This window comes from Filicampus tigris, chromosome 14, assembly GCF_054856515.1.
Source record: "Filicampus tigris isolate MCC_2025a chromosome 14, RoL_Ftig_1.0, whole genome shotgun sequence".
NCBI lineage: Eukaryota > Metazoa > Chordata > Actinopteri > Syngnathiformes > Syngnathidae > Filicampus > Filicampus tigris.
In genome coordinates, this window is record NC_141230.1 from 5,227,215 (window position 1) to 5,253,775 (window position 26,561).

General features: G+C 41.2%; 1 protein-coding gene across 2 annotated transcripts; it reads left to right on the forward strand.

The window, feature by feature from the left end:
* Nucleotides 1-623: 623 nt before the first annotated feature.
* On the forward strand, nt 624-26,492 carry ddx3xa (DEAD-box helicase 3 X-linked a). Of its 2 annotated transcripts, XM_086052612.1 has the most exons (19): nt 624-963; nt 1,633-1,684; nt 1,942-1,989; nt 13,401-13,508; nt 13,755-13,890; nt 14,190-14,294; nt 14,382-14,481; nt 14,551-14,686; nt 14,768-14,865; nt 14,945-15,043; nt 15,160-15,320; nt 15,402-15,546; nt 17,975-18,119; nt 18,310-18,360; nt 18,943-19,124; nt 19,199-19,316; nt 20,522-20,675; nt 22,959-23,080; nt 23,570-26,492. In XM_086052612.1, the coding sequence occupies exons 1-19, from the start codon at nt 919-921 to the stop codon at nt 23,653-23,655; spliced, it is 2,091 nt and encodes a 696-aa protein (XP_085908738.1). In that variant the 5' UTR covers nt 624-918; the 3' UTR covers nt 23,656-26,492. The 2 variants fall into 2 exon arrangements, with proteins under 2 accessions (XP_085908738.1, XP_085908739.1); XM_086052613.1 differs by lacking the exon at nt 18,310-18,360.
* The last annotated feature ends 69 nt before the right edge of the window (nt 26,493-26,561 follow it).

The following is a 26,561-nucleotide window of genomic DNA, read 5'->3' on the forward strand; positions in this document are numbered from 1 at the left end:
AAGCCTGATAATGATCGTGACCATTTGAATCAGGTGTGTTGTAGGCAGGGGGAGATGGAAAACAGCCTCCATATAGAGGTTCTTGAGGACTGGACTTCCTGCACCCCTGCATTTTAACATAGGAGCCATGCAGTTCAGTTATCATATATGGGGGAGGGGATGTAGATGGTTTAGCTGTTTCGCCCATACCTCCCCTCGCGCTAATTGCTACGCCCCAACTGCCGACAGCACTGTGCCTAATCTGCGGCGGTTTTGAGTGCAATAAAAATACTGATGTTTTTTTTCTCACGTGAATGATTGTGATTAATAATCGTCACTCAATATTAAGTAAAAAAAAGAAAAAATCGTGATTATAACTTTGGCCGAAACTGCGCAGGCCTCGTTGTCATTTAAAAAAACACAAACAGGCTTTTTTTTGTTGTTGTTGTTGTTGTAAAAGAATGGTTTATGGATTGTGAAATGGTTTACATTTTGCAATAAAATGTTTTTTTCCATGACACATAATGACACAAAAGCGATGATTACATTAGGAATTCATTTTGATGGAATTACACAACACTTCCACCGATGAGACATAAGAGAGTCTCGCGATATTTCGGCACCCCCTCTCTACAGTCAATATTGGTGATATCTCGCGTTACCTGAACGTCTAGCGTCTCATTCCAGCACGGTCAATCCCGCCGGCAGCAGCAACAGCGGTCGATTTTTTTCGAAACTTAAATTTAGAATAAACATAAGTGTCGGCGTTTTATTTATTTTTAAGCGAACGTTTTTTTTGTCTCGTCAGTGCTTTAATCCAGCTCTGCTCTAATTTTGTCTAAACAGACGAGGAAACAAAGTTGCAGTGTAGCCCGGTCGCGCTAACAAAGAAAAAAAATCCTTTCTCCTCAGAAAATAATCCCCCACTACTCTCTAGTTATGAGTCATGTGGTCGTTGATAATCCACACGGTCTAGATCAGCAGGTAAGTTTGTTTTTCCGTTGTGTACTTCCGACTTTTTGTGTTAAAATGTCGCGGTTTGCCGTCAAGCGCGTCTGGTGTCGAGCCTCGTTGCTAGCTCGCGCTAAAGCTATATGGCGACTAGCAAAATGGAGGCGACGATTTCGCTTGTTAGGGAAGGTTGTGATGGCGGATGGCTCGTAACAACCCGTCGACGTAAATTCCTCTCACTACCACTACAGTTTAACATACCAGGTGGACTTTTAATGCTTCTAAAATGGCATACGCACGCTGTCAAGCGTCCATCTGCAGTTTACGTTTATTTAAAATCATTTACCGGCCGGTATAGCAGGTTAGCTAACATTGGGCCTTCTCAACCTGAAACGTGGCGCAGGAGGAAAAAAAAAGAGAACCGTTGGCAGCGGGTCTAAAAGGCACACACACTTGAGACACTAACATTCACGCTTGGGGCGTGAATAGTGTCGCCAATACGTTCATCCCAAGTACGTGTCTAATTTTTTGTCAGTTCGTGGCCTTTCCTCATATCGATGGACGTTCCCTGATACCACTGGACTACGTCTCAATCGTACCATAATTGAATAATTGTACATTTTGGCTCCTATTTCGTCCTCAGTTTTACCGGTTCAACGTAACGTTTCATTATATAATCTCACATTTCTGTTTTCTTTGTAGCTTGCTGCCCTAGACTTGAACTCTGTTGAGGGACAAGGCGGAGGAACTGGCAGTAAGTATTTGATTAAGCTAAAGGTTTTGTCTGTCTTTTAAGTGCACCTGAGCTGCATTGATGATTAACACTTGAAGGATGTGATATATCCTGGGGTATACCGTGATTCCACCAATGACTACATTTGTGGGTCTATCTGTACTTAATGCATTGGGTTAGTGGTATGGTGTTACTTCTCTCAAGTCATGTTCAGCTTTTATTGATCATTAGTTACTTTTTAAATTCTGAAACATGCTCTTTTACTCTCTCTTCTCCAGGACGTTACATTCCACCTCACTTGAGGAACAAAGATGGTCCCAAAAATGGTGAGTTTTTAATTAAGCTGCCAGACACTCCATTTGCTTTCCTTTGTTTCAAGTTCCCGAGATCTTGGTGAAGGGAGCCAAAATAAAGGAAAGCACAGTCAGGCTTATAGCCGACTTCTTGCTTATTTCCCAAACATTTGGTTGTACTGTAACAACTTTCTCAATGGTAGTTTTTGTTAAAAAGTGATCACTGTATCATTTGAGTCAGTCACAAAATGTAATTGGCATCACATTTTCACTCTAGACTGCCCATATGTCAAATTGGGTCCCATTTTGAACACATTAAATAACATTTTTGGGCCATACATGCTCATTTACACAAAGGTCTTCAGTTCCCCCATTGGCAATGACAGCCTTAATGACATGTCAGGCACAACTAGCTCACATGAATACCTTACACTTGAATGCATCTTTGATATCCTCTTGTTTCACACACTTTACTTTTTTTTTTTTTTTTTTACTGTGCTCTTATTCCACAGCAGGAAATGCTTATTCCGCTGCTAGACAGTGCGGTTATTCAGTGGCACCAGTAAATCTCTGTAAGTCCCTTCTGTCTGCTTTTGCTGAGGGCAAATCTGCATATCCACTAGGGGTGTAACGGTACGCTAAATCACATTTCGGTGCGTTTTTTTAAAACTTCGGTTCGGCATATTTTCGGTCCAAATTTTTTAAAAATATTTTTATTTTGAAAAGGTGACATGTAAAATGGTACATTTTTTTGGGAAAAAAATAAATTCGAATTTATTTAATGCAAAACCATTCGGGTGATATTCTAAGGAATTACACCAGAATAAAAAAATACACTAACAATAGGGATCTCTTAATTTTGTAAATTAAGACACTGAAGTCTTTAAATACATAAGCAACAGCCTATGACTACGACACATGTAAGTATTCAAGTTAAAGCCAAGTTGTCATTACAGTACATATATACACTTTTTGTGATGAAAAAAAATATACAATAACAGTTACAATTATTGCTAACTATATTAAAACTCTTTTTTTAATGAAAAAATACAGTAACTTTAAAAAGTCTGAAATTGTAAACACTTTTTAGGCATTGAAGTCTTTGAACGGTGAACAGCATGTTGTAACGAATTGGGTCATCTGTGTTGTGGTCGGATTTGTGTGTTGCTGAGTTATTTTTCCGAGGTTAATGAAGGCATCGTACGGCAAGCGAGTGGAGCAGTGGAGAAAGAAAAGCGTGAGCAGTTGTACTTGGATTAATAAAAAACGTCATAATTAAACTACGTCTGATGGTGTGTTCCTGGAAGACACTACAATATGATAACTCTCGTTATTTAAGTTTAACGTTTTTGCTCCCTCGTCTAAGAAACATTCACAGTCGGATGATGCCGCACATGTTAGACGTGCTATCTGCAACATAGCCGCCAACATAGCTCCCGATCTGTAGCAATGTCAGCACACAACTTTGGGACTCCTCCACGTACCTTTCCCCATCGGCGATTTTAACAGGAAAGCCAGAATGTTCCCAAACAGGAGACCGCAGTGTGCGGGGGGACCGTCGAGCTCTGGCTCTTTTCTGGCTCTTTTGTCCCACTACCCTCCTCTCCCGCATGCAATAGTCAGAAGCGCCCGTGCTTAAACTCGCGCTAATAAGTGGACCGAACATGCCATACCGAAACGTATTAATACACCCATGTGTACCGGTATACCCCTAATATCCACATGCATGACGTAGCCGTAGCAAAGCCAGTGTGAAGGGGGTGGGATATGGTTGGATTAAGATGGGTGCTCTTCACTTCAATGTTAAAGAGGAAGGCAACCCCAAAATTTTCTTTACAATGTTCTATGCAATAGGGTTCAACAATTATGGAAAATAATGTAATTGCACTTTTTTTCCCTGAAGATTGCGATGAGTTATTTTTTTCCCCAAGGTCGTTTTCTAATGTATTTTTCAACAATCAATCTATTACAACAAACACGATCTGTTACGCATTATAGAATACTGAGGACAATGCAAATGAGGCATTAATCTGAACAATAGTTTATCTACTACAATTACAAGTTTAAACGTACTAAATATTTTGATGTGCACTTTGGTAAGCATTCACCATGACAACATAATTCTGCCACACAGGTGTGGTGTAAGCATAAATATACTGATACTATACTGTAAAGTCACAAACTCAAGTGCAGAGTACAATAATTATGCAAACAAATTAGTAGTTTCACCACTTCCTACATGTCACTTTGTTTCATGAAACATGATGTAAAGGTGGACTGCACTTAATCACTCATCTTCTTATATAGACCGATAAACAACAATCCTGTGGCTCTACCATGTCCTACACGTCACTTCATTTCACGAAACGTGTAAATGTGGACTGCACTTTTTAAAACACTCACTCAACTTAACATATAGACAGATAAATAAAACTTGTAAAAAAATTTAAGCTAACCTGATCTCCAGTTAGTAACATAACAATCCACTCGGTAGGAAAAGTAAGATGACGCCTATTTATGATGTAATATCAAGCGCCAGCGGACATTGCCACTCGGCGGCATGTAATATTACACATTTTTTCGTCGTGTCTTTTGGTTGAAAACATACGGCTCAATTCATCGTCTTAGTTGACCGCATGACAACTTTGCATGGCTGCGTTTTTATTTCTCATGGCTCCAGCTATCACGGACACTTCCTCACATGTAGTCCAACACACGATGGCAGCCAAAACATCACAAAATACAAAACAGCACGGTGAGTTCCCCCCCCCACCTGCAGGAAGTTTTAACCATGCAAGGTGAAAAGGATCAAGCATGTTAGAAAGCTGAAAGCTTGCGCTGATGAAAGCGAGTACGGCAGCATTGGTAGCATGATACTTTCTTTTAACATGTGCTTAGCAAAATGTTTTCATAATTTTTTAATCATAATGCACATATTGGCATCTGCTTGGAAAATCCTATTTGCTCCTTATTACATTTCATGCATTGTTAACCATGGTATTAAAGTAAAACCATCGACTGTTTTAAGACTACACTAGTCTAGTCTTACTGGAATTTGAAACCTCCCCTGGTCATTTTCATGCTAGTCATTAGCCATTACCATCCATCCATTATCCAACTCACCTCTCACTTTCAGCAAAATGCAAATTGCATTGACATCGACTTTGTAAAAGTGTGGATGTAGTTGAAATTGACTTGTATTGCTTGTATTAGTTAATCCAGTTAAAACATCCAATTAAATTAACAACAAATTGACCCTCTTACTATCTGAAGTTTATTTACAAAATTGTCCAACTGGTTGTTCATTGTTTACATTTAAAACCTGCTTGTCAGAGTTGTGTATGAATTGATATGTTGTTACAAGTACCGTATTTTCCGGACTATACGTCGCTTCATAGTATAAGTCGCACCACCCATAAAATGCATAATGCAAAAAGAAGAAGAAGAAAAAAAAAAAGTCGCACTGGAGTATAAGTGTACCCCCCCCCTGTGATCCAAGTTGTCTCTGTCGCGTAATGCAAATAAATAAAATTGTGCGCTTAGTACACCATTTCCACCGAGCTACGATGGTAACATTTAGCTAACATCCACACACGTAGCATTACAAGAAAGTTACGGTAACATAACTTTAAACTCACCAAAAACGGTCGTAGATTGATTAAATAAGTCTTTTATTTATCGCCGACCATGTAGAATGTTTCCAAGTCTCCAAAAGTATTTTTGCATTTGGTCGGCGTGTGTGCGCGTGTGTGTGGCTGGCTGGCTGGCTGGCTGATGATGATGATGCAAGACCATGCACTGCTAGGTATGGCGCCTTTTAAAGGAACAGTACACTATTTTGTATAGATGGATTGATACAGTCAAATTGTCTTATCATACTATTTTAATTACTTATTCAACACAATATTAGATTTTAACCGTTCAAATTATTAATGTATTTTAGTAGCTTTTAGGATTAATTTTTATATTCTTTATGTGGGTTAAAATGACATGTGAAATGATATACTGGTAATAATTTGACACATAAGTCGCTCCGGAGTATAAATCGCACCCCCGGCCAAGCTATGAAAAAAATATGACTTATAGTCCGGGAAATAGTGAGGAGCCGGACATGTTCATGAGTTACCATTACCGGTTCTATGGTTGGCCAAAATTTCCTGCTTCAATTACTGGTACGTTCCTGTTGTAAGATCACAAGATGGAAGAAATACCAAACTCTTTTGGAACTGAGCCTAGAGTGTTTTGTCTTTGGTCTATTTTCCCAAGTTATTCCCTTGTAGCATCAAGGCCATTTGTCACTTGTAATGTTTCCCAAGTTTCCCCAAAACCATGGCCAGCAGAGAGCCAGGGGACCCAAAGAAATGACTCCTTTACGTCAGGATGGGCTGACCCCGAGATTGGTAACTATTAGTGCTGAGTCGAGGCCTCACCCGCTCATATCGCATGAGTCAGTCACGCCACGTGAGTCTTTTTATAGCCTGCTTCCCTACCTTTGCTCAGGTTACCCAAGACTGGCCTCTCAGGAGGTTGCCCTTTACCATGCCTACAGCAGGGGCTGGCGAAATACATGCGGTACACCTTGGCATGCCCCCTTGACTCTATAGTCGGTGTGTCTTGGCCTTTGGAGCTAAAACCACAGAAGCATGGTGATGGTGCTTTTGGTAAATTAATGCACTGCATCACTCGTGGCTGTTTTTACTAATACGAGATCTAAAGCCCTCATTCGTAAGTCTAAGTTTGGTCCCACCTTTTGTTGCATTTAAGTCTTGAAAATTTTAAAATCATTACTATTTTCACAAATGGCAGCCTTTGCTATAACATAATCCTGGCTGTGGGTTGACAAAAGATGTTGACTATTAAGCTTCTGTGCTGGACAAGCAGTACCTTTACTGCATTTTAGTTCTGTTTTAACTTGATTTGAACACAGGCATGGGGTAAATAGTCAAAGGCAGAGAGAAAAGTGTGAAACTCTTGGAAAACGGTTCAGTGTGTCATACAAGTCTGCAGCCATTTGACAATGAGTGCCAAAGAGAGAGTTTCAATTTTCTAAGCATTGGTGTGTATTGCTTCTATTCATTCTATATTGCCTTTTTAATTAACCATGTGTGATGGGAGTTAGTCCCCCTTCAAGGTTGTCCTCATCCTTTAACATTTGGCCCTCCATGACCAGGAGTTCAGTACCGACCTTCCAAAAACTAAGTGCTGGCACAGAAGAGTTACTGTATATCAATTTACAGACATGGGAATGGTTCACAGTGCATGCGGAGGAGGCACTGCAGACTACAGGTCACATGAGAACATTTGGAAAACAAGTGCTGTGCTGCAAATACCAAGTGAAGTGATCACTAATGTTAGCATCTACTCGTTAAATTGTGTTTGCATGTCAAATTTAATTGCGTCGCATATGTTGTACTGACCAGAGAGACCATTTTGCCTCTCACATGTTCGCTTTCTTGTTTTGTGGTTGTCACATTTACTCTTTGCCATCAATGTTACACAACACCAAATAAGAATGCAACAGTCTAATAATGCTAAAGCATAATAACAAATGCTTGAGGAGCTGGCTCTATTTATATGGTCAGTAAGACCATGACTTTTCAAATGAGGTTCCACTGGATACAATTTACTACGCTACATATTTGGAGTGGGGCGAACTGTCGTTTGGTGGGGAAAAAACTGAATTACAGCTCTAAATGTCCTTTTTTAAAATATTCGGGTAAATAAAAAACAGCATTTTTCCCCTTGAACATAATCTATTTTATTTGTAGACAAAATATAGAATATTTGGTATATTAAGAAACCTGTACCATGTTAAGTTTAAATAATTAAATGGTAACATCATTCGTATGTTTTAATTGTATTTAGCAAGTCAGGGTGTCCCATCACTGGTGAGCTAGTTTTAGAAAAGACCTGTGCGCTACTCATGTTGTCCTGGGGACACGCTGGCACCTATACATATTCCACTTTATTTTATTTTCAAGGACAATGCAAAGCCACTCATGTCTCTTTCGTTAATCGCCCTCTTTCTCCCTGTAATCCTCTGTTGGTAGCTACTCGCTGAGAAGGAGAAAAAAGTAAATTGGAGGCAATTAACTTAAGAGGCTATTCATTTCAGTACCCGTGACACAGTATCAGCGATTATCGAAACTTTGACTTTTTAAAACCATCGTAAATCGTCAAACCGGTTATCGGTTCGTGCGTAGGCATAGTATGACGAAATACTGTAATTACATGTTTTGCATTCATGGAAACTAATTGGCATAGTTCCTTGTCTTGTGGAAATTTCCATGCAGTCAAGTTTGCTATTGAAAAAGCATACAGCAGTGCAATCATAATGCAAGAGTGTATTCAGACCTTTGTTCCAACTACTGACTGTGGCAGCTTACTTACACTCTGCTGTAAAGATCGAGTGACCAAAGGCTTGCTGGTGTAGCAATATTTGGGTACGTGTGCGCGCACACACTCTTGAAACAAATGACTGTAGTCAGCAGAAGCAGCTGGGTGGAATTCTTTCTGCAATCACTCGAACTGTGGTGGTTAAATAATCACAGCTGCTCTTCATGTCACCACAGAGCTCCCTAAACACTGATTTGCTTTAGTTTTTAGGGAACCACTGTCAGCGAAAAAAACGCAACAGGTTGATGCTTAACGAGGCAATGTTTTTTGTTTTTCCTTTTTGCCAAATTGCCTCGGACTTTGTTGCCTAAGACTTTGAACATGTTCCAATGCTTGAATTTCAAATGAGAATTAGCTATTTTTGTGGCACTCTGAAGAACTGATGTTTGCTGCATCATGAAACAAAAACCTTAAGGCTGAGGGATTTTTGGAAAAGATTGAATTGTGAGGTTCACCCCCACCTCAATTTGTGGCAGATGTTGCGATTTTCGACTGGGGCTACATAGAAAATATTCTTGTAAAGAACATTTTTAGAAGTCCATTTTATTTGTTGACACTGAGGTGAGGATTAGTTACTTGCGACGTGCGAAGTAATTTAGCTTAGCATTTAGCGTGCACAACCAGTGGGGAAAGCGGGGGCAGTGGGGTGCTGAGCGACTGTGGACTCATCTCACTTCTCTAATTGCAGCTTCCTAGGTTCTTGCTCCTCGCTCCTCTGTTTACATGCAAGCACCTCCCACCCGTATCAAGGAGGGAGGAGTTACTCATGTTTTGGTGTCATGAGTCAATCACTCCATGATTTGATTTCATGGTGACGTCTACTAAGATGAAGTCAGGTCATTTACATATGTCACAAATGTGCTGTCTGCATGGCAGAAATATCACCCCTCTATGCTTTGTTTCAAGTGGGATTAAATTAAAGTCAAATACCCAAGCGTGTCTCCCCCGTGGCCTTCACTCCCATTGCGCGCCTTGCGTATTTGGCGCGCAATGACTTGTCTCGTAAAATTCCGTTTTTGATTGCGTTTGACAAATAGCCTAATTACCGCAAACCTGAGTCTTTTTGGTATTTAAGTACTGCCACAAATTGAAAAGACAATCTACAAAATGTTTATTCAAACTAATGTAGTCAAGAAATTACACAAGCATGGGTTAATAGCTGTTTAATTTGAAGTCCTGCGTCTTTGACGGTCTTCCGGGTACACTGCCATTTTCATACGTCGCCATCAAGAAGCTACAGGACTTCCACAGAGGATACATCAACGTCCGTCGATTTAAGATAGCCCGCGGAAGATGCTCGATCCTCGCACCTCGATGTGCATTTAAGAAAATTTAGAACAGCATGAGAACAGCTTCCGGGTTCGTGTTCAATGTTTTTAGGAACGTTGCAATTAACCCATTAAGGCCTGGAGTGCATAACCGCCTTTCTACCACTAGAGACGAGAGCGCTGTTGCGTCTTTCTACCCTTAAAGCCAGGAGACCGTATACGTCGTTTTTTTTTCTTTTTTTTTTTTCTTCCAATTGTCTGTCTCTTAATCCAATGAAATGCATCAGAATATACATGTGACGATGTCGTGACCCCGCGGAGGATGGTCCGGAATTCTTTTCGAGTCATATGGCAGACGCAGTTGATCGCAGGAGCTCTGAAATGAGTAACTGCAGTGATGTAGACGATGCGCTTGTGCACTTTGAACCAGTCGAACGTGATATATGGTTAAGATGTGTTTGTAGACAAAAATATCAACGGCTTCGTAAAGCGACATGAGATGAGTGTGTTTTATTTGTTTATTTTTTTAAACCGCCTCCGCAGCTAATTGGTTAGCGTGACCAGTCCACGAGTAGCTTGCTGTTTCTGATTGGTGAGCTTTGGGGGATAAGAGTGCTGTTTAAAAAAACAAAAACACCTTTGGCAATCATGAAATTAAGTTGTCTGAGATGACCATGTCAAACCGAAAACGATAAATTGTTCAATTTTATTAGGATGTCTGCATTGCATCGAATGAGCACACATGCTTGTATGTCTTGTGCTGGTTTGATGTGTGAAACATTTTGCACTGCAATAATCTAAAAGGCTCATGCACACCTTTCCCCCACGTAGTACCAGTCAGAAAGTCCTCACTTTTCATTCTAGCAGTTGTATGGCTTGGAACATTTATTTGTTGAATCATGTACCACTTGTATGGATTGTGTTGTTAAACCAAAAAGTTTATTGCAGTTATTTGTCTAGCATTAAAAGATTTCTGTTGAATTCCAGATTTTAAGATTGTTGAGTAATAGGTGTGGAGGTAGGGGTGGGCGATATCGGCAAAAAATCTATTTTTTTTTTTTCAAAAAACTCTAACGATAATTTGACGATATTCTACAAGAAATATTTTAAATCTGCACTTGCTTCACAGACCAATTGTGGATAGACAGCGTTTGTGAGCATCTCTTTTAAACATCTCTTTTAAATTGCTAAATACAGCTTCTGCAAAACATGATATTACTATACTTACATAGATTTTTGTGAATATTTATGTCATTTAAATGTCTCTGCTGTTATTCCATAATGATGTGACATTTTGAGCTGAAGTAAGTTCTGGTGTACCACTGCCAACTATGAGAGCAATCAGAATGAGAAAAACCTGTTAACTACAGCAATCAGAATGAGGAAAAGAATTTATTTGTGTCACCCAGCGATAGGGAAAAAAAAGACATTGTCATGACAACACCCATTTCTCATACATTGGCCAACGTATTCAGAATAAAGTTGAATAACAAAACTGCAATTTACAGAAAAGTGTGTTTTCCCACTCATTCATCGCTGTGATATGTAGACTTGTGACTTTATTCATGTTTGGGTGTATGCTGGCGTCACACTAATAAACCGTCTTAGTTTGTGCAACATGTCTCGGGAATACAGGCTAGTTATGAATGATGCGGACTAAAAGCATGTAAACTGAATGTTAACCGATCATCTAGGATGTCACGTTTGCCTTGTTCGCTTTGTGTGTGCGTGCGTTTATATTTGTTTGTTCAACTCGGCGACTGTTTACTGGGTGTGTGTGTTTAACCTTTTGTTTGGCGTGTTTGCGCGGTCGCCAACGTTTCCTCGTAATCCATATGGCTCGTGGTGCAACAGAATTGCTCTTCACGGTGACCGTTTTGGCACATCCAACAATGTTATTCCCACCGACGTCAGTCTTGTCAACCCCAAACCATTTACAAACTACAGACGACATGCGTCTCGCTATGAATATCCGTTCGACACTCCTCCAGGAAATGTGGAGGAAACGGCTCCGCTGTAGTGCGGACAGAGTGACGTGACCGGGTCCTGCTCGCTGATTCGGTGAATGATTATCACTTCCTCCTCCTCCGCTGTCAATGCGCACTGATTTTTCAGCATTTCCTCATACTTTGCAGCCCTCGGCTGACTCTCTTCGAGGCAGTATTAATACTCGATAATGTAAAATTACACATCGTGTAGGCAAGATTGACGATATCGATAACGACATATATCGGCCACCTCTATGTTTTGATTCAACAGTCTGAATTTTAAATACCTAGATCACTTATTGGAGATACGTTTTGTAATGGACAGGTCATTTCAGCCGAAATGCACGGCTTCTGCAAAACTGCGGTGACCGCAGTAGCAAAGCAGGATATTACTGCAACTGTGTGTATTCACACAGCAACACTGTGTTCTAGAATTAAATTATAACGTCAGCATCTGGAGTGAGGTTTAAAAATACTATTGCTTTTAGCACAACTGTGATTGTCAGATGTAAAAGGTTTATCCTGGCATTGCCTAAATACTAGGGCCGAATAATTATGGAAAATCTTTTCTTTTCATGAAAAATTATTTTCATTCACGTCCTCCTCGCTCCAAAAGTGTGACTTTGTGCTGCGTCTCTGAGCTTGTTTACTTCTGATTGTGTATTTGCGATGGGTTTCGCGCCAAACAACGCACTTCCTGGACTACAAAGATCAGCATTTCTTGCTGTTGAGCAATGAGCACGCGCGTCGGCAGTATCTTTGCCTTTTTCGCCCTCCTCTCCTCCTTCTCCAGGCACTTCTCAGCAGTAATGCTAAGTACAGCATCTTATGCTTTTTTATTTTAATGTATTTTAGTTTTTTATGCAAAGTATTTTGTCGTAAATTTCAGCGTTACCGGTGAAATCCGACATACGCCGAAATTCGTGTTACATCGCCAGTGTAGGAACGGAACTCTTTCGTAAAATGAAGACTTCCTGTACTTTAGGTAAAGAAACTAACACCAGATACCCATTATTGATAGCTAAAAAAATAATAATCTAGTCAAGGCATGCATTGTAGGGGGAACTCCTGCAAATTACACAAGAATAGCAGTTTACATTTTTAGCATCATCAACCGATAAAGAATAACAAAAATGAGAATCACAGAGTATTAAGTTTTTCTGGTAATTGAATGGCAGAGACTGTCCCAAAAAGCTTCACTGGTCTGCTCACCTGCAGCTGGGTAATTGAACTTGGCAGGTTGAGGAGAGATGCCGCCCCAGGGGGCCTCTAGCAAGTTTAGCAATGAGCTTTGCTGGCTAATACTATATACTGTATAATAGGGGTGCAACGGTTATTAAAAACCATCACAACAATAGATTTAACCATTTCGGTTTGGTGCAAGGCTTTTCTGTCGGTCATTTCGCATAGCTTTTTTCTCTCTTTTTTTTTTTTCCCCTTCCCACAAATGTGTATTAAATGTGAAATTTAGGCTTGTATAGTTGAACACAAAGCTGATGCCTTAACGTACCCCCATTTAAGAACCACTGCTCTAGACAATGCTTGCTTTTTTTCCCCCTGCTTAAAAAAAAAACGACAACTTTGAACTGTGCCAGTTTTCTGAATAGCTGCTGGTATCCTTCTGTCTTTGAATGTTAATTTATAAATGGGCTAAATGTTCCAGTTCTTTGCTAATGGAAGGTAATTAGCAACATTCTAGTAGGTTCTTCTCCGCAAGACTAATCCAGAGTTTTTCTTTTCTTTCTTTTTTTTTTTTTTTTTTTTTTTTTTTTTTTTTTTTGTTCCTCCCAAGATTCCTCTGGATGGGATGGTGGCCGCAGCAATGGATTTGTGAACGGCTACCACGACAACCGCACAAACGGGGGATATGGTGGGCGTGGACCCCCTCGCCATGATAGAGGTGGGTGTGATTACTTTAAATGAGCCATTGCTAAATGCAGGTGGGGAACCCCTATCTTACCATACTCAAAGCGCTACCCCAAAACACTCTTATTCACCATGTTAAGCTATTACCATTAGTAGTAATAGTTAGACTGTAACTTAAACTAAAGGGATGCTTGGGCATTAATTGAATGCCACCTGCTGGCCTCCAAACAGATATTCAGGAAATGTCATTGTTGTTGGATTATTTTCTGCTTCCTTCTAGGATTCAGTGGTTATGAGAGCAAGGATGGCAACTGGGGTGGACAGGCCAGAGACAATGCATTCAACAGCTTTGGAGGGCGTAACGACAGGTCAAAGTCTGCCTTTTTTAATGACCGCGGAGCAGGCTCAAGGGGAAGGTGAGACTCCTAGTTTTTGACTGTCTGTTGGGTCTGTTTATAAGGTTATTTATCTATGTTGAGAGTATTTGATTTGGCCCATTATGCAATTTGGGGAATACACAAAAACTACACCCTCAAATAAACCTAATTTCACCCACAAATAGTACAAATAAAAATGTTATTTTTCAAAATGAAGGCTTTAGTTATCAAAGTAATCCTTATCCAAGTGCCGCAATTAAATAACCTTGCTGTAATTTCTTTGTATTTGAGTGAAAAGTTGTTCTAGAGCATAGTACTGAAGTGTTCTGTCTGTTCAGCTACGAACGTGGCCGCTTTTCTGGTGTAGGAAACAGCCGTTGGGTGGAGGAATCCAGAGACGAGGATTGGTCCAAGCCTACTGCTCCGAATGAGCGCCTAGAACAGTAAGCCACACATCAATTGAAATATCAAACGACCTGCTGTCAGGTCAGGTCTGTGCTCTTCTTTAAGACATTTATCTCATTCCCTAGTGAGCTCTTCTCCGGCAGCAACACGGGGATCAACTTTGAGAAGTATGATGATATTCCCGTGGAGGCCACTGGAAGCAACTGCCCACCCCACATTGAAAGCGTGAGTTTGTCATTGACGGTTGTGTGGATCCACTCAGGTTTTTGCACCACTGACTTAATTCACTTGTAGTTCCATGATGTGGACATGGGGGAGATCATCATGGGCAACATCAACCTGAGTCGCTACACACGTCCCACTCCAGTCCAGAAGCACGCCATTCCTATTATCAAGTCCAAGAGAGACCTCATGGCCTGTGCCCAGACCGGTAAGATTTGTTCAACTCTTACAGGCAGAGATGACAGGATCATTCAATGCAATTTCTGATCTGTTTTGCTCTGGTTTACAGGATCTGGAAAGACTGCAGCTTTCCTGCTGCCCGTATTGAGTCAGATCTACACAGAAGGTCCAGGAGATGCTCTGCAGGCAGCCAAGAATAGTGGACAGGTAACCCGTGTAGAAAATGTGTTTTTGCTTCCAGCTTCGAAAAGTCTTTTCGGTCTAGATGAACATATGAATCCAATAGGACAACGGAAGATACGGGCGACGCAAGCAGTACCCAATCTCCCTCGTCCTTGCTCCTACCAGAGAGCTGGCACTGCAGATCTATGATGAGGCCAGAAAGGTGAGCTCATAAGCACAGCACTGCATGCTGCCATCATCAGGAATACAATAAATCGTGCAGCTTTAAATGGTATTGATAATAACAATAATGAGAATGTGTTTCCATTTCCGCTCCAGTTTGCCTATCGCTCACGCGTTCGCCCATGTGTGGTATACGGCGGAGCCGACATTGGCCAGCAGATCAGGGACTTAGAGAGAGGCTGCCACTTGCTGGTTGCCACTCCGGGCCGCCTGGTAGATATGATGGAGAGGGGCAAGATCGGTCTTGACTACTGCAAGTCAGTATAACATCAGCTAGGGGGAATTCCTGGTATATGTGTTAGAAATGAGATGTTTTATTTTTTTTTATGAATGTGCAGCTACTTGGTGCTGGATGAGGCTGACCGCATGTTGGACATGGGCTTTGAGCCACAGATAAGACGCATTGTGGAGCAAGACACCATGCCGCCTAAAGGCATCCGTCAGACCATGATGTTTAGCGCCACCTTCCCGAAGGAAATCCAGGTTTGTGTAAAGATACTACCTCGTAGGGCTGGGTGATTATGGGCAAAATAATATTCATGCATTTATCCTCCGAACCACTCATCCATACCAGGGTCGTAGGCGTGCTGGAGCCTACCCCAACTGTCTTAGGCCGAGAGGCAGGGTACACCCTGAACTGGTCGCAAGCCAATCTCAGGGCACAAATAGACAACCATTCACACCTATGGACAGTTTAGTCTCAGTCACCCTACCATGCATGTTTTTGGAATGTGAGCGGAAATCAGAGTACCTGGGGAAAACCCTCACACGCATGGGGAGAACATGCCAACTCCACACATGAAGGCCGGAGCCTGGATTCGAACCCACAACCACAGAACTGAGGCAGACATGCTAAGCAGTATTTTCATATTTAAATCTCGATTCATAAACAATTATTATTCAGCAATTCAAAACTATTTTGCAAACAGCCCTGCTGATGGACTAGATTTTATTTGAGTTTCTGCACAGAAAATAGGTTTTCTATTTCCTTGATCCATTATTCCTGCTGTGAAATGATGCACATGTCCCCATTATGGCACTATTATAGGTTATCTTCTATTTAGGGATGCTCTGATCGAAAAGGCGCGGATCATGATCGGCCGATTTCCGTGAAAAATTACGTGATCGGAACATTCGATCAAAGCCTTTTATTGCCGATCAAAACATTCGCTCCCCCGCAGCTCATGCTTGGCTGGCGGTAGATGAAATGGCAAAAAAGTTGATTTGTTTAATACGCGACGGCGTCCCTCCGTCCAAAAGCATCACTCGCGGCGCCCTGTACGCAACCTCGCCTGCCTGAGCGAGCTACATTGACTCCAATTGAAACGCGCCGCCAGAAAGGCTCCCTAACGGAGCCGCGCCTCCGCTGCGAGCGGAGGGGAGGGACGTAACACAAGGCTGCTAAGAATGAGCTGCGGGTGATCGATGTTTTGATTGGCAATAAAAGGCTTTGATCGAATATTCTGCCCACCGCAGTTGGTGTGAACATAGCATTGTCTGCTGTGTGTGTGGATTTTGCGTCTTGTAATACTGTATATGCCATGAAAAGGTACCTCGCTCAGGGAGCATGGCCAAAAGTTTCAACACAACCAACTTAATCCGACATTTGAAGAACAAGCAATTGGGAGACTAGGGTGGGTTTGCTCACTGCATTGAATAAGGTCAAGGCGGACATAGTGCAGTATAACTGGCACAGGGATACGCATTGTAGGTGACTTGTGGGCAACAGACCCACTATATCATTTTATAATTCACAAAAAGATTAACAGTGACTTTTTTCTCGTTGACAAATGCACAAGATAGTTTGTCTATGCAACAAACAAGTTCCTGAGTCATTTCAATTTAGGAACTCATTGAATAGTTTATTCAAGTGAAGCCTGCATGTGACTGTTTTTAATACTTTGATTATATTCTGAACCATGCAATGTTTAGGTGGCATGTTATTTGACTTTTTGCATAATTAAGTCTTTTGAGACTGCTCATTATTTTTGATCTGTTAAAAACTGTGTTATTAAAAGCTGGTAAATGTAAGTTTTTCTGTTATCTTTGCGTTATAATCGTTGTATTGTGCCAGCAACGTTTTATTTCTTCATGCTTTTGAAAATATATATAGATTTGTCAAAATTACGGCAATAATATGGCAGTTTTTTTTTCAGATAATATTGCATAATAGCAGTCATCATGAATGGAAAAATATACAGATATTCCATGTGATCGGTGTCGGCCGATCTCACTCATGCATGATCGGTGTCGGTGTCATAAAACCTGATCGGAATACCCCTACTCCTATTGCATCATAAATATGTATTATATTAATATTCTTTTAACCTCACGGGCCTCCTCCTCAGCTGACGTTTGCCAGTGACGACCAAATCTGTTTGGTCCTCTGTAGCTTTGCACCTTTTCTGTGTATATTTGTCTCCAGATACTGCAGTCACCTGATATTTTGTTGTTCAATGTTTCTTTTTTGCTGCAATGTAGGCGATGATTAGTTACTTTATGCTATGTTGACAATGGACAGGAAGCAAATGTTCACTTCCAGAGCACAGCATGTTGAGGCATGTTAGCTAGCCAGCCAACAATCAGTGTTGCGGGTGAAATGAGTTAAGAGTTCAATTATTTCCGAAACAAAGTACAGAGGATCGATAACATTTAGCAGCTCTAAAAACTCCTCCTGAAGCGTCAATAAACAACTTGATGCACACTCAAGGATGGCAGAATAACCCGCGACACACACTTGCTGCAAACACGTTTGCATTCAGGGGACTTCCACAGCCAAGGAACTTGAATACACACCATACTGTTCACTACAGTAATTTTCCTCGGGATTATAACGTTTTTATGATCGCAAGAAGCCAAAATCGAAGTCACGATTACATTTTCATGAATTAAAACTGGTTTTCTGTTGTAGATCTTGGCACGCGATTTCCTTGAGGACTACATTTTCTTGGCGGTCGGCCGCGTTGGGTCCACCTCAGAAAATATCACCCAGAAGGTGGTCTGGGTGGAGGAAACAGACAAGAGGTCTTTCCTCTTGGACCTCCTCAATGCTACAGGTGAGAGGACCCTTTTGGAGTTTTTCCTCACAGGTGTAAATTCTTACCGAGTTTACCTTGTGTTGCCCCCATGCCTAGCTAAACAGCTGCAGTAGAATTCGTTCGGTGTTTAGTAGGCAGTCTGTATAAAGTCTGAACGCTGTGTACCACATAGGCTTACACTCTGGCCTGGTTTTGGTTTTTATCTTAGTTATTCCCAATGAGATTCAGGAAAATGGGACAGATGCCCAAGAAAAGCCAGGTGAGTGTGAATACCAAAAAAGAAATATCACATCCCACAACTCACCCCTCCTCCTTATTTAAAAAAGAAAAAAAAGGTGCCCCTTCACTCCCAAGCCAACATGCTTAATTTTTATTTCCACAGTTTTGATCTGAAACATTTAAAATTACTTTGCTCGGAATTTCCTGCCTATCATTATGGCTGACATAGTCCTGTCAATTAAAGCCTGCTCATGCTTAAGGAATGACAAGGCTTTGGATTTTCTCCCTTCTGGCAGAGTGGCAGTTGGCTGTAAATGTGATGTGGAATGATTTTTCCTATCCATTAAACCCTCTGCCATTTTACTTGTATCCTAAGATTTGACCCTGAAAGCCATTACCCCTCCCCCCCATCTGCAGTACCTTTTTTTTTTTTTTAACAACTAAATACAAATTAATTTTAGTCTGACAAAAAGCTACTGCAAGCCCTTTTATCATTTCAAATTTGTCATTTTGATTTCCTTTTGTCATGACCTAGAAGAGTTCGTTTCCTCATCTCCTTTCCCAGCAGACATGCACCAAATATGAATGCAGTGTATCGTTTTCTTTTTCTCCGTTTTTACAGGCAAAGACTCGCTGACTCTTGTGTTTGTGGAGACCAAGAAAGGTGCAGATGCTTTGGAGGACTTCCTTTATCATGAGGGCTATGCCTGCACCAGCATCCATGGTGATCGGTCTCAGAGAGACCGTGAGGAAGCTCTGCACCAGTTCCGCTCAGGGCGCTGCCCAATCCTGGTGGCCACGGCTGTAAGTAATTCACGAAAAAAGTGTAATGCTCAATGTGAAGTAGATTACAAAATGGTGGCCTTTTTTTATTCCAGGTGGCTGCGAGAGGTCTGGACATCTCGAACGTGAAGCACGTCATTAACTTTGACCTGCCCAGTGACATTGAGGAATACGTTCACCGTATTGGCCGTACGGGACGTGTGGGCAACCTTGGTATGAATTAGTTTTCAATTTATTGTATACACGTATTGTGTACATAATAGGGCTGTGCACGAATGAGTGTGTTTTGAATTGGGATAAGAGTTGGCATGGAAAATGGATCAGTGGCTCAGAAATGTTGGACCTGAGTCAGAACGAATCTGAAAGTATTGTTGCGGGTCTTGTCAGATTTTAATATAGTAGTAGCTCAGCATGTGTGAGGATGGGTTTGACGAGGGCACATGCTGCTTTGGAGTGGAGTTTTGTATGCGGGTATGAGTGTAGTTAGCCAGCTAATGAGAATTAAATGAAACTATTAAGCAGTACAGTTAAAGCTCATTTCGTCAATGTATCAACATCTCTGTCATTACTTTGCTGCCAAACTCCCACTCCGTCACGTCAACAAACGAAGAGTTTTAGCCCTGGAGGACAACTTTGGCCCTTGAAAGCCATCTTCTAGCTAGCTAGCACCTATGTCAACAGCCAATGAGGTTTTATTTACAGCAAGGCAAAACACAAAAAAACAGGTTCTACCTCTGGTTAAAGCAAGCCATTTTACCATTTTAAACTTAAAAAGAAAAGCATTTCTGGTTGGTAGTAATATGTAACAGTCACTGTCTCTCCATATATACACTGTCATTTTTGCCGTGGAGACAGAACGTGAATCACAGTTGACCTGTTAGCTGAATCTGAGCTGTGATATGTCGTTGTGAGCAGTTGTGATGTCATTTTCAGTCGACAGAAGACAAAATGGCCGCCCCTAGAGATGGCTAAAAAGGAGTGGATTAACACTTATTCCACAAATGCAATATTTATCGATGGATAGGCTGGTTTGGCATACGGTTATCAATGTTTCACGAATACGTTCTCAGGTGTAGACTCCATGCTGCTAACAGTGTTGTTAGCTGACACCGTTTTAAAAATTGGTGGCAACATATTGGTTTAAAGCCACTGTTAATATAGGCATAAAGATAAAAAAGTAATTGCTTTTAAGACCTGCTGACATGCTGACGAAATATGCAGCTTCCGAAAAATGCAAACACTCACGTCGATGTCTTGGATCCAGCCAACTCCCACCTTCACAGCTGAGTGTATCACATAATGCACAATGACATAACAATTGCACGACACAATAAATCAATAATTGAAATTTGTCAAATTTGGCAAACATTTTAATGTTGTTGGTTCCTTAACATTTGTATTGGCTTGTTTGCACACAGGTCTGGCCACGTCGTTCTTTAACGACAAAAACAGCAACATAACCAAAGACTTGCTGGACATTTTGGTGGAGGCTAAGCAGGAGGTTCCCTCCTGGCTTGAGAGCCTGGCCTATGAGCACCAGCACAAGAGTAGCAGTCGCGGACGCTCCAAGAGGTAAATCTCACAGATCTGACAGTAGCACAATGCCAGTCCCCAAAAAGCCCATCACATATTGTGAACGCGCTGGAAAATATGTTCATTGGTATATGCATTTATTTACAAACCCAATTCCTATGAAGTTGGGACGTTGTGTAAAAAGTGAATGAAAACAGAATGCAGTAATTTGCAAATCATATTCAACTTATATTTAGTTTAATACACCACAGAGACTAATGTTCAAACTGAAAAATGTTATTCATTTTAGCACATAATCATTAACCTAGCATTTTTATTGCTCATCAACGTCCCACAGGTCAACAGACTAACTGGGAGCAGGTGGGTGCCATGGTTGGTTATAAAAGGAGCTTCTTTAAATGTGCACATTTGCTTTTGTGCATATGGAGTACAAACGAAAAAAACATGGAAGTTATGTATAACATGGAAAAAATTGCATCCATCCAATTTGTGAACTGCTTATCCTCATTAGCTGTGAACCTAAATATTTATTTCCAGAGCTGGACATTCTGTCTACTGAACTTTGCAGTTGGAATCGCTGACGGAAGCCCATTTAAAATCAGAGGCGGACCGTCCTATGGGCGGGTACTATTTATTTATTTTTTTCTCCCCCGAAAAAAAGGCAAATGACGGACGACGGCAGGGTAGTGCTGCAGATGGATGCCGAATAACGGATGCTCCATTTTTTTGTAAAATGCCCAGCTCCGTTTATTTCCTCTTGGAAGATGAGCAGCAGAGCAAAACTAATGGCTCGCTGGGAATGTGACTAGTTTAATCGTGCTGTTACTTGTAAATAAGTCAGCCAAAATAATGCTCAATCACGCTGCCACTTCTCTCCAATCGGAGGTGCTTGTCTGATGTCATGCCGCCATGCTGCCTCAAATGGAACATTTTACAATTGCCCGCCTTGCCACGGCAGCCGAAGTCCTCTAGCTCAGCAGCGCTCCATCCCATGGTCCCGCCCCCACATACACAACCAATGGGTTTGACGACGGCAAGCTGCGCCCTGCGCATTGAAAGGGCCTTATAGAGTGCCCAGGGTTTTTTAAAAACTTTTTTACAACTATTGAACTACAAATCTGGGTGATATTTGACTAACAACTCTGCTGGCTACAATTAGATGACTTTAATTTTTGAATTCGCCATTACCTGCCAAAGCAGAAGGGGGTATGGCAGGGTGACACAGTCAAATGTAGATCAGAAATAGTCAAATGACAGGCTTCTGGGCATTCTAGTGTAGGCACTCTGTGCTGACAACAACAAAACCGCTGTCTTCAACAGTGGATACCTTTGGGACGGGGCCTTCTGACATGACTTTTCATCTTGCCAGTGTGTATCGAGATGCGCTGTATCGGGATGAACTTGAACCATCTTCTTAAATCTCAAATTTTGCATGACATTGTATGGTCAAAGGTCCTTGCATATGAACGCAGCCGTTCAATTGATTTAAAATGGCTATTCAGAGCATATACTGAATGGATATTGGAATGTGGCGTAAGCTGCTGAATCGCAAGGGAAGTATTGCAATGCATTGAATCAATGTTTTTACACACCCTTAATCTTTAGTAGGGCTGTCACTATAGAATGGTTTTAGAATTGATTATTTGAATGATTAAATACTTTTTTTTTTAAAAGTAGTTTATAGTGAAATATTTTTTTCAGATTGGAAACTGTTGTATATTTGGTATTATGATTTAACAAAAAAAAAAAAAAATCACTCAAATGGGAGGTATGATCTACTCACTGGTATTTTTTAAACTGAGAGCTACTTCTTGGGCAATGATTCACGTGAAGCGCTACTATTTTATACACTTCCGATGCTGCTTCAGGTTCGACTACATAAAAATGACAGGTTATTCATATTAGGGCTGCAAAATAATTTTCATAAAAGATTAAACTGACCCCCCCCCCCCCACTCCCAAAAAAGGATCAATTAGGATTCAGTTACTCGTTGGGTCTGTAATGTGTCAGGAAATTCGGAAAGATGTTTCATTGTTTTCCAACATAAAAGCAGACGTCTGCAAATATCCCGTTTTGATTGAACGCAAAGATAAGCAGTCTGCGTTCGTGAATGATGACAAATCAGAACGTTTACTTTTGAGAAGTTGAAATTAGAGGATTTGGACCGTTTTAAATTAATCAGCTCCAGCACACCCACAACCCTTGTTGAACAATGGCTCTTAAAGATAATCACTTTATTTAAAAAAAAATAAATAAACAAGACGTTGTTGATTAATTTGATGATTGATTAATGCATTCATTTTGACTCCTAATCTCCTGTAGGTTCTCTGGTGGTTTCGGTGCTCGGGACTACCGACAGACACCGGGAGGATCTGGAGCCTTTGGTGGCAACCGCACAGGCCGAACTTCTGGCGGACACGGAGGGAATCGTGGCTTCGGCGGAGGTTGGTCACATGTCATCGGTTTTGTCACAAATGCTGGTGTTTCCATTTCACGTGTTAGAAAGTTTAGTTGTGACATCAATTTGTGATGAACTTAAACTAGTGGAACATCCAATGTTTTAAGTTAATGTAAAAGAAGGAAAATTCAACTGTGTCCTATTATATTAGTCAGGCTGCGACTAATGAACATTTTAGTATTCAAATATACTCCTGAAAATTCGATCAATAAATCGAGTGATTGGCTAAAGTATATTTTTGCTTGGTTAAACAAATGATGTATACATGAGAAAATAGGACTTAATGAATCCATCAATCAGTTTCCGTTTTTGAAAATACGCTTAATTTGCTTACCTCGACAAAGTTGTTCATGTTAATATTTATACCAAATTGTATTACTTTGTTTCAAATAATTGGAGGATAACCTGTTACCTGTCACCAACTGTACACGACTAGCTGAAGTTGATCCAAAGTTTGTGTGGCATCCTCCTCCAGGTGGCTTCGGAGGCAACTTCTATGGCAGCGACGGCTACGGAGGAAACTACAGCCACTCGGGTAGTGTGGACTGGTGGGGCAACTAGTCGCCTGAGGAGTAGGTTGCCATGCCACCCTGATGGGAAACCACATGTTTAAAAAGAAAAAACGCCAGACCATAACAACCCTCCCTGTGTAGCTTCACTGACACACAGTACATTAGCCAGCCTGGTTCTCGGCCGGGCGCTTGTCTCAAAACAATCACACGAGCGCAGCGTGACGCTAAGGAAAGTCAGCAGCAGCACGTGTACGGGCATGTGCACTGCAGCGGAGAGCGCACATCTGAGTGTGAGCATGGACGCTGACACATGCACAGTCATGATTAGAAGAAGCATTTTGGGGGGGAAGAATAGCCCCCCAAAATTGCCAAACCAACAACCGGAGGATCACTTGTGTATTCATGTCCTCTGCCTTTTGGAATTGAAGCAGGATAAATCTGTGTTGTTTCACCAGGTAGAAAAATGGCCAAGAGCTCAAATTTTAGTTATGACTGTTTAGTTTGGTGGCAAATGTTAGAAAGGTTAAAAAAATAAGAGAAAACAAGCTCGTATGTAATCAAACCTTGGCAAAAACTGGGGTTTTGTGGCTCTTTGAGTCACGATTCCATTTGAACCTCAAATTTTCTACCAAACAGCTGACGGGCCCACTGTGCCGCTCTGAATTATCCGCATTTGAATTTCTTTTTTGCTCACTCTATCCTGAACTGGCTTTTGATTTTACCGCGAAGGCGATGGTTGTTCTTGGAAATGACCACGCCCCTTAAATGCGCATCATCCAGTTCAGTGCCAACAATGGCTGATGTTTCAACGAACTTGTTACTCCACCATTTTGTTTTCCTTCTTATTTCAATTGACTTGACAGTGTTACGGCAGCTACCATGTTACCGAGCGCTAGCTACACAAAGTGGGCGATGTGTTTGTAGTTCACTTTTTTTTTTCGATGTACAAAATTGTAGAGAAAAAAACTGAGTCAGTTTTTTGTTTTGCGTTTGCATCTAAACAAAAAACGCCTGCGTAAATCGTGAAAGTGGGCTGCATTAAAAGGACCACCGCATCGGGAGGGCATATATTGCAGCGTCGACCCCATCTCTCACTGCGACGGTCCGCATGTGCAAGTGTTATGTTTTTTGGTCAAGGTGAAAGGTCACGTGAGTCGCAGGCTTAATAAACATTTTCTCTTTTTCAAGCTGCGTTTTTGGTGGGGGGTGTCACCTTTCATCGCTTTAAAGCAGGGGTTGGCCAACTGTGTAGAAGCAAACAAATTGTTTAGTCATTTCCTCACATTTTTCATGTGTTCAGTAAAGACTCTAGGAAAAAGCTTCTCCACCCCTGCTTTAAAAGATGATGGGGTTATCAATTCAACCAGGGAGTGAAGAGGCGGGGCTAAGTGGAACAGGGCGCAGTTGTCATTGGTGTAACCACTGGATGGGGGAGGGGTTCATGTCCCCCCTGTGAGGGGGAGGGCATTTAAAGTACTGTCTGCACGGTCACACATAAGCACGTGTGCCGATGCTCGGATTCTCTCATCAGGTGTGTTGTGCCTTGAAAACATTTTTTAATAAAACTACTAATGCGAATTATAGCAGATGCACTGATCGCGTTGAAAAGCAGAGGTCAAATGGTGCTACTTGATTTCGCCGCGTTGAGACCCTCGTATGTGTGCGCGTGTGTGCGTGCATGTTTGTGCCCATCAAGTTTTACTAACTTTCTTTTATTGCACATCCAGAGTTTTATATAGATGTCTGGCTTATGTGTCCTTAGGCTTCCAAATACAGTGTGTGAGGAGATTGGTGGCGGTTGGGGGAGTTAAAAAAAAAAAAAAAACGCAGCTTGTTTACAATAGGGGGATGGGTTCTCAATGTTAAAAACCAGGATTTATTTGGGACCAGGGGGGGGGAGGGGATTTAGCAGTCAGTGGGTGGGGAATTTAGCCATTTGCACAGATTTCTAGATTCTACTTTTGCTGCTAGTTTTTGTGTAATTTATTAAGCATTTTTGACAAATATTTATTTTTGTAAGCCTCAAAAGTGATTCTTTGAAAGTTTCAGAAAACTTGACCAAAAGACAGTACAAAAAAAAAAAAAAAAACACTGGCACTTGAATGTTGAATGTCACCGGTATGCGTGAAATTTCTATATTCCGGGTAGTGTGAGCTTTTTAATGTTCAAGATACATCGGACTCAGTACCTACTTGATAATAAAATCCACAGCTGTGTTCAGGGCCTCTGCGGGGCCAGTCATCTGAATTATTAAAACCGATTGGTCTGCAAAAATAATAATTGCAAATGGAATTGAAGAAAAAAAAACATGCCAAGGTTTGGAATCAAGCTGTCAAAGAGCAAATCTATTTCCTAAGCGTAGCGTTGAAATGTTCTGATTCTCCTACTGTGTGCATAATAATAACTCTTGATTTGGTCCGATTCTTTTTCTCCAGTGAATGTCTGGTACATGGCAATCCTAAAAGAAACGAACATGTGGTTTATTGTCATTGTTGTATTTGCATTATATATTACTGCTCTCCAGTTCTCATGGAGGTGGAGCACGTCAAGCCCGGAGGCTTCCGGTCGTGTTTCCGCCGCCAACTGTCGGAACTGCAGAGATCTTTAGATGTAGACTTTGCTTTCTGTATTAGCTTCCAGGCTAATGCGCAGCTTGGGAAATAACTGCTGCACATTTGTATTGATTTTTATCAGAATAAATATGTTTGAATGCAAAGGTTTCTGGAATACAAACTCCAGCATGTTTACTGTAGTAGTAAGAGGGAGTGAGAATTGCCTGTAGCAATGCTACCCCTTGCCTATGGGGGGCCAGCTAACTTTCTAATTGGTATTGATTGGATGGGCTTCGTTTCTTTTGAAGAAATTCTATAAAGATTTCATTTGTAATTGCGTCTGTCTCTGTGGTCTTTTTTTCACCGATTTCCTTTGAATGCTGCCAACTTCACCAATTGCCCT

Excerpts from the sequence above, each read along its gene's own strand:
- ddx3xa (XM_086052612.1), top strand. The coding sequence starts at position 919 with ATGAGTCATGTGGTCGTTGATAATCCACACGGTCTAGATCAGCAG. Across the intron at positions 14,866-14,944 it reads CAGCCAAGAATAGTGGACAG|GACAACGGAAGATACGGGCG; the intron begins GTAACCCGTGTA and ends TGAATCCAATAG. Across the intron at positions 18,361-18,942 it reads AGATGCCCAAGAAAAGCCAG|GCAAAGACTCGCTGACTCTT; the intron begins GTGAGTGTGAAT and ends CCGTTTTTACAG.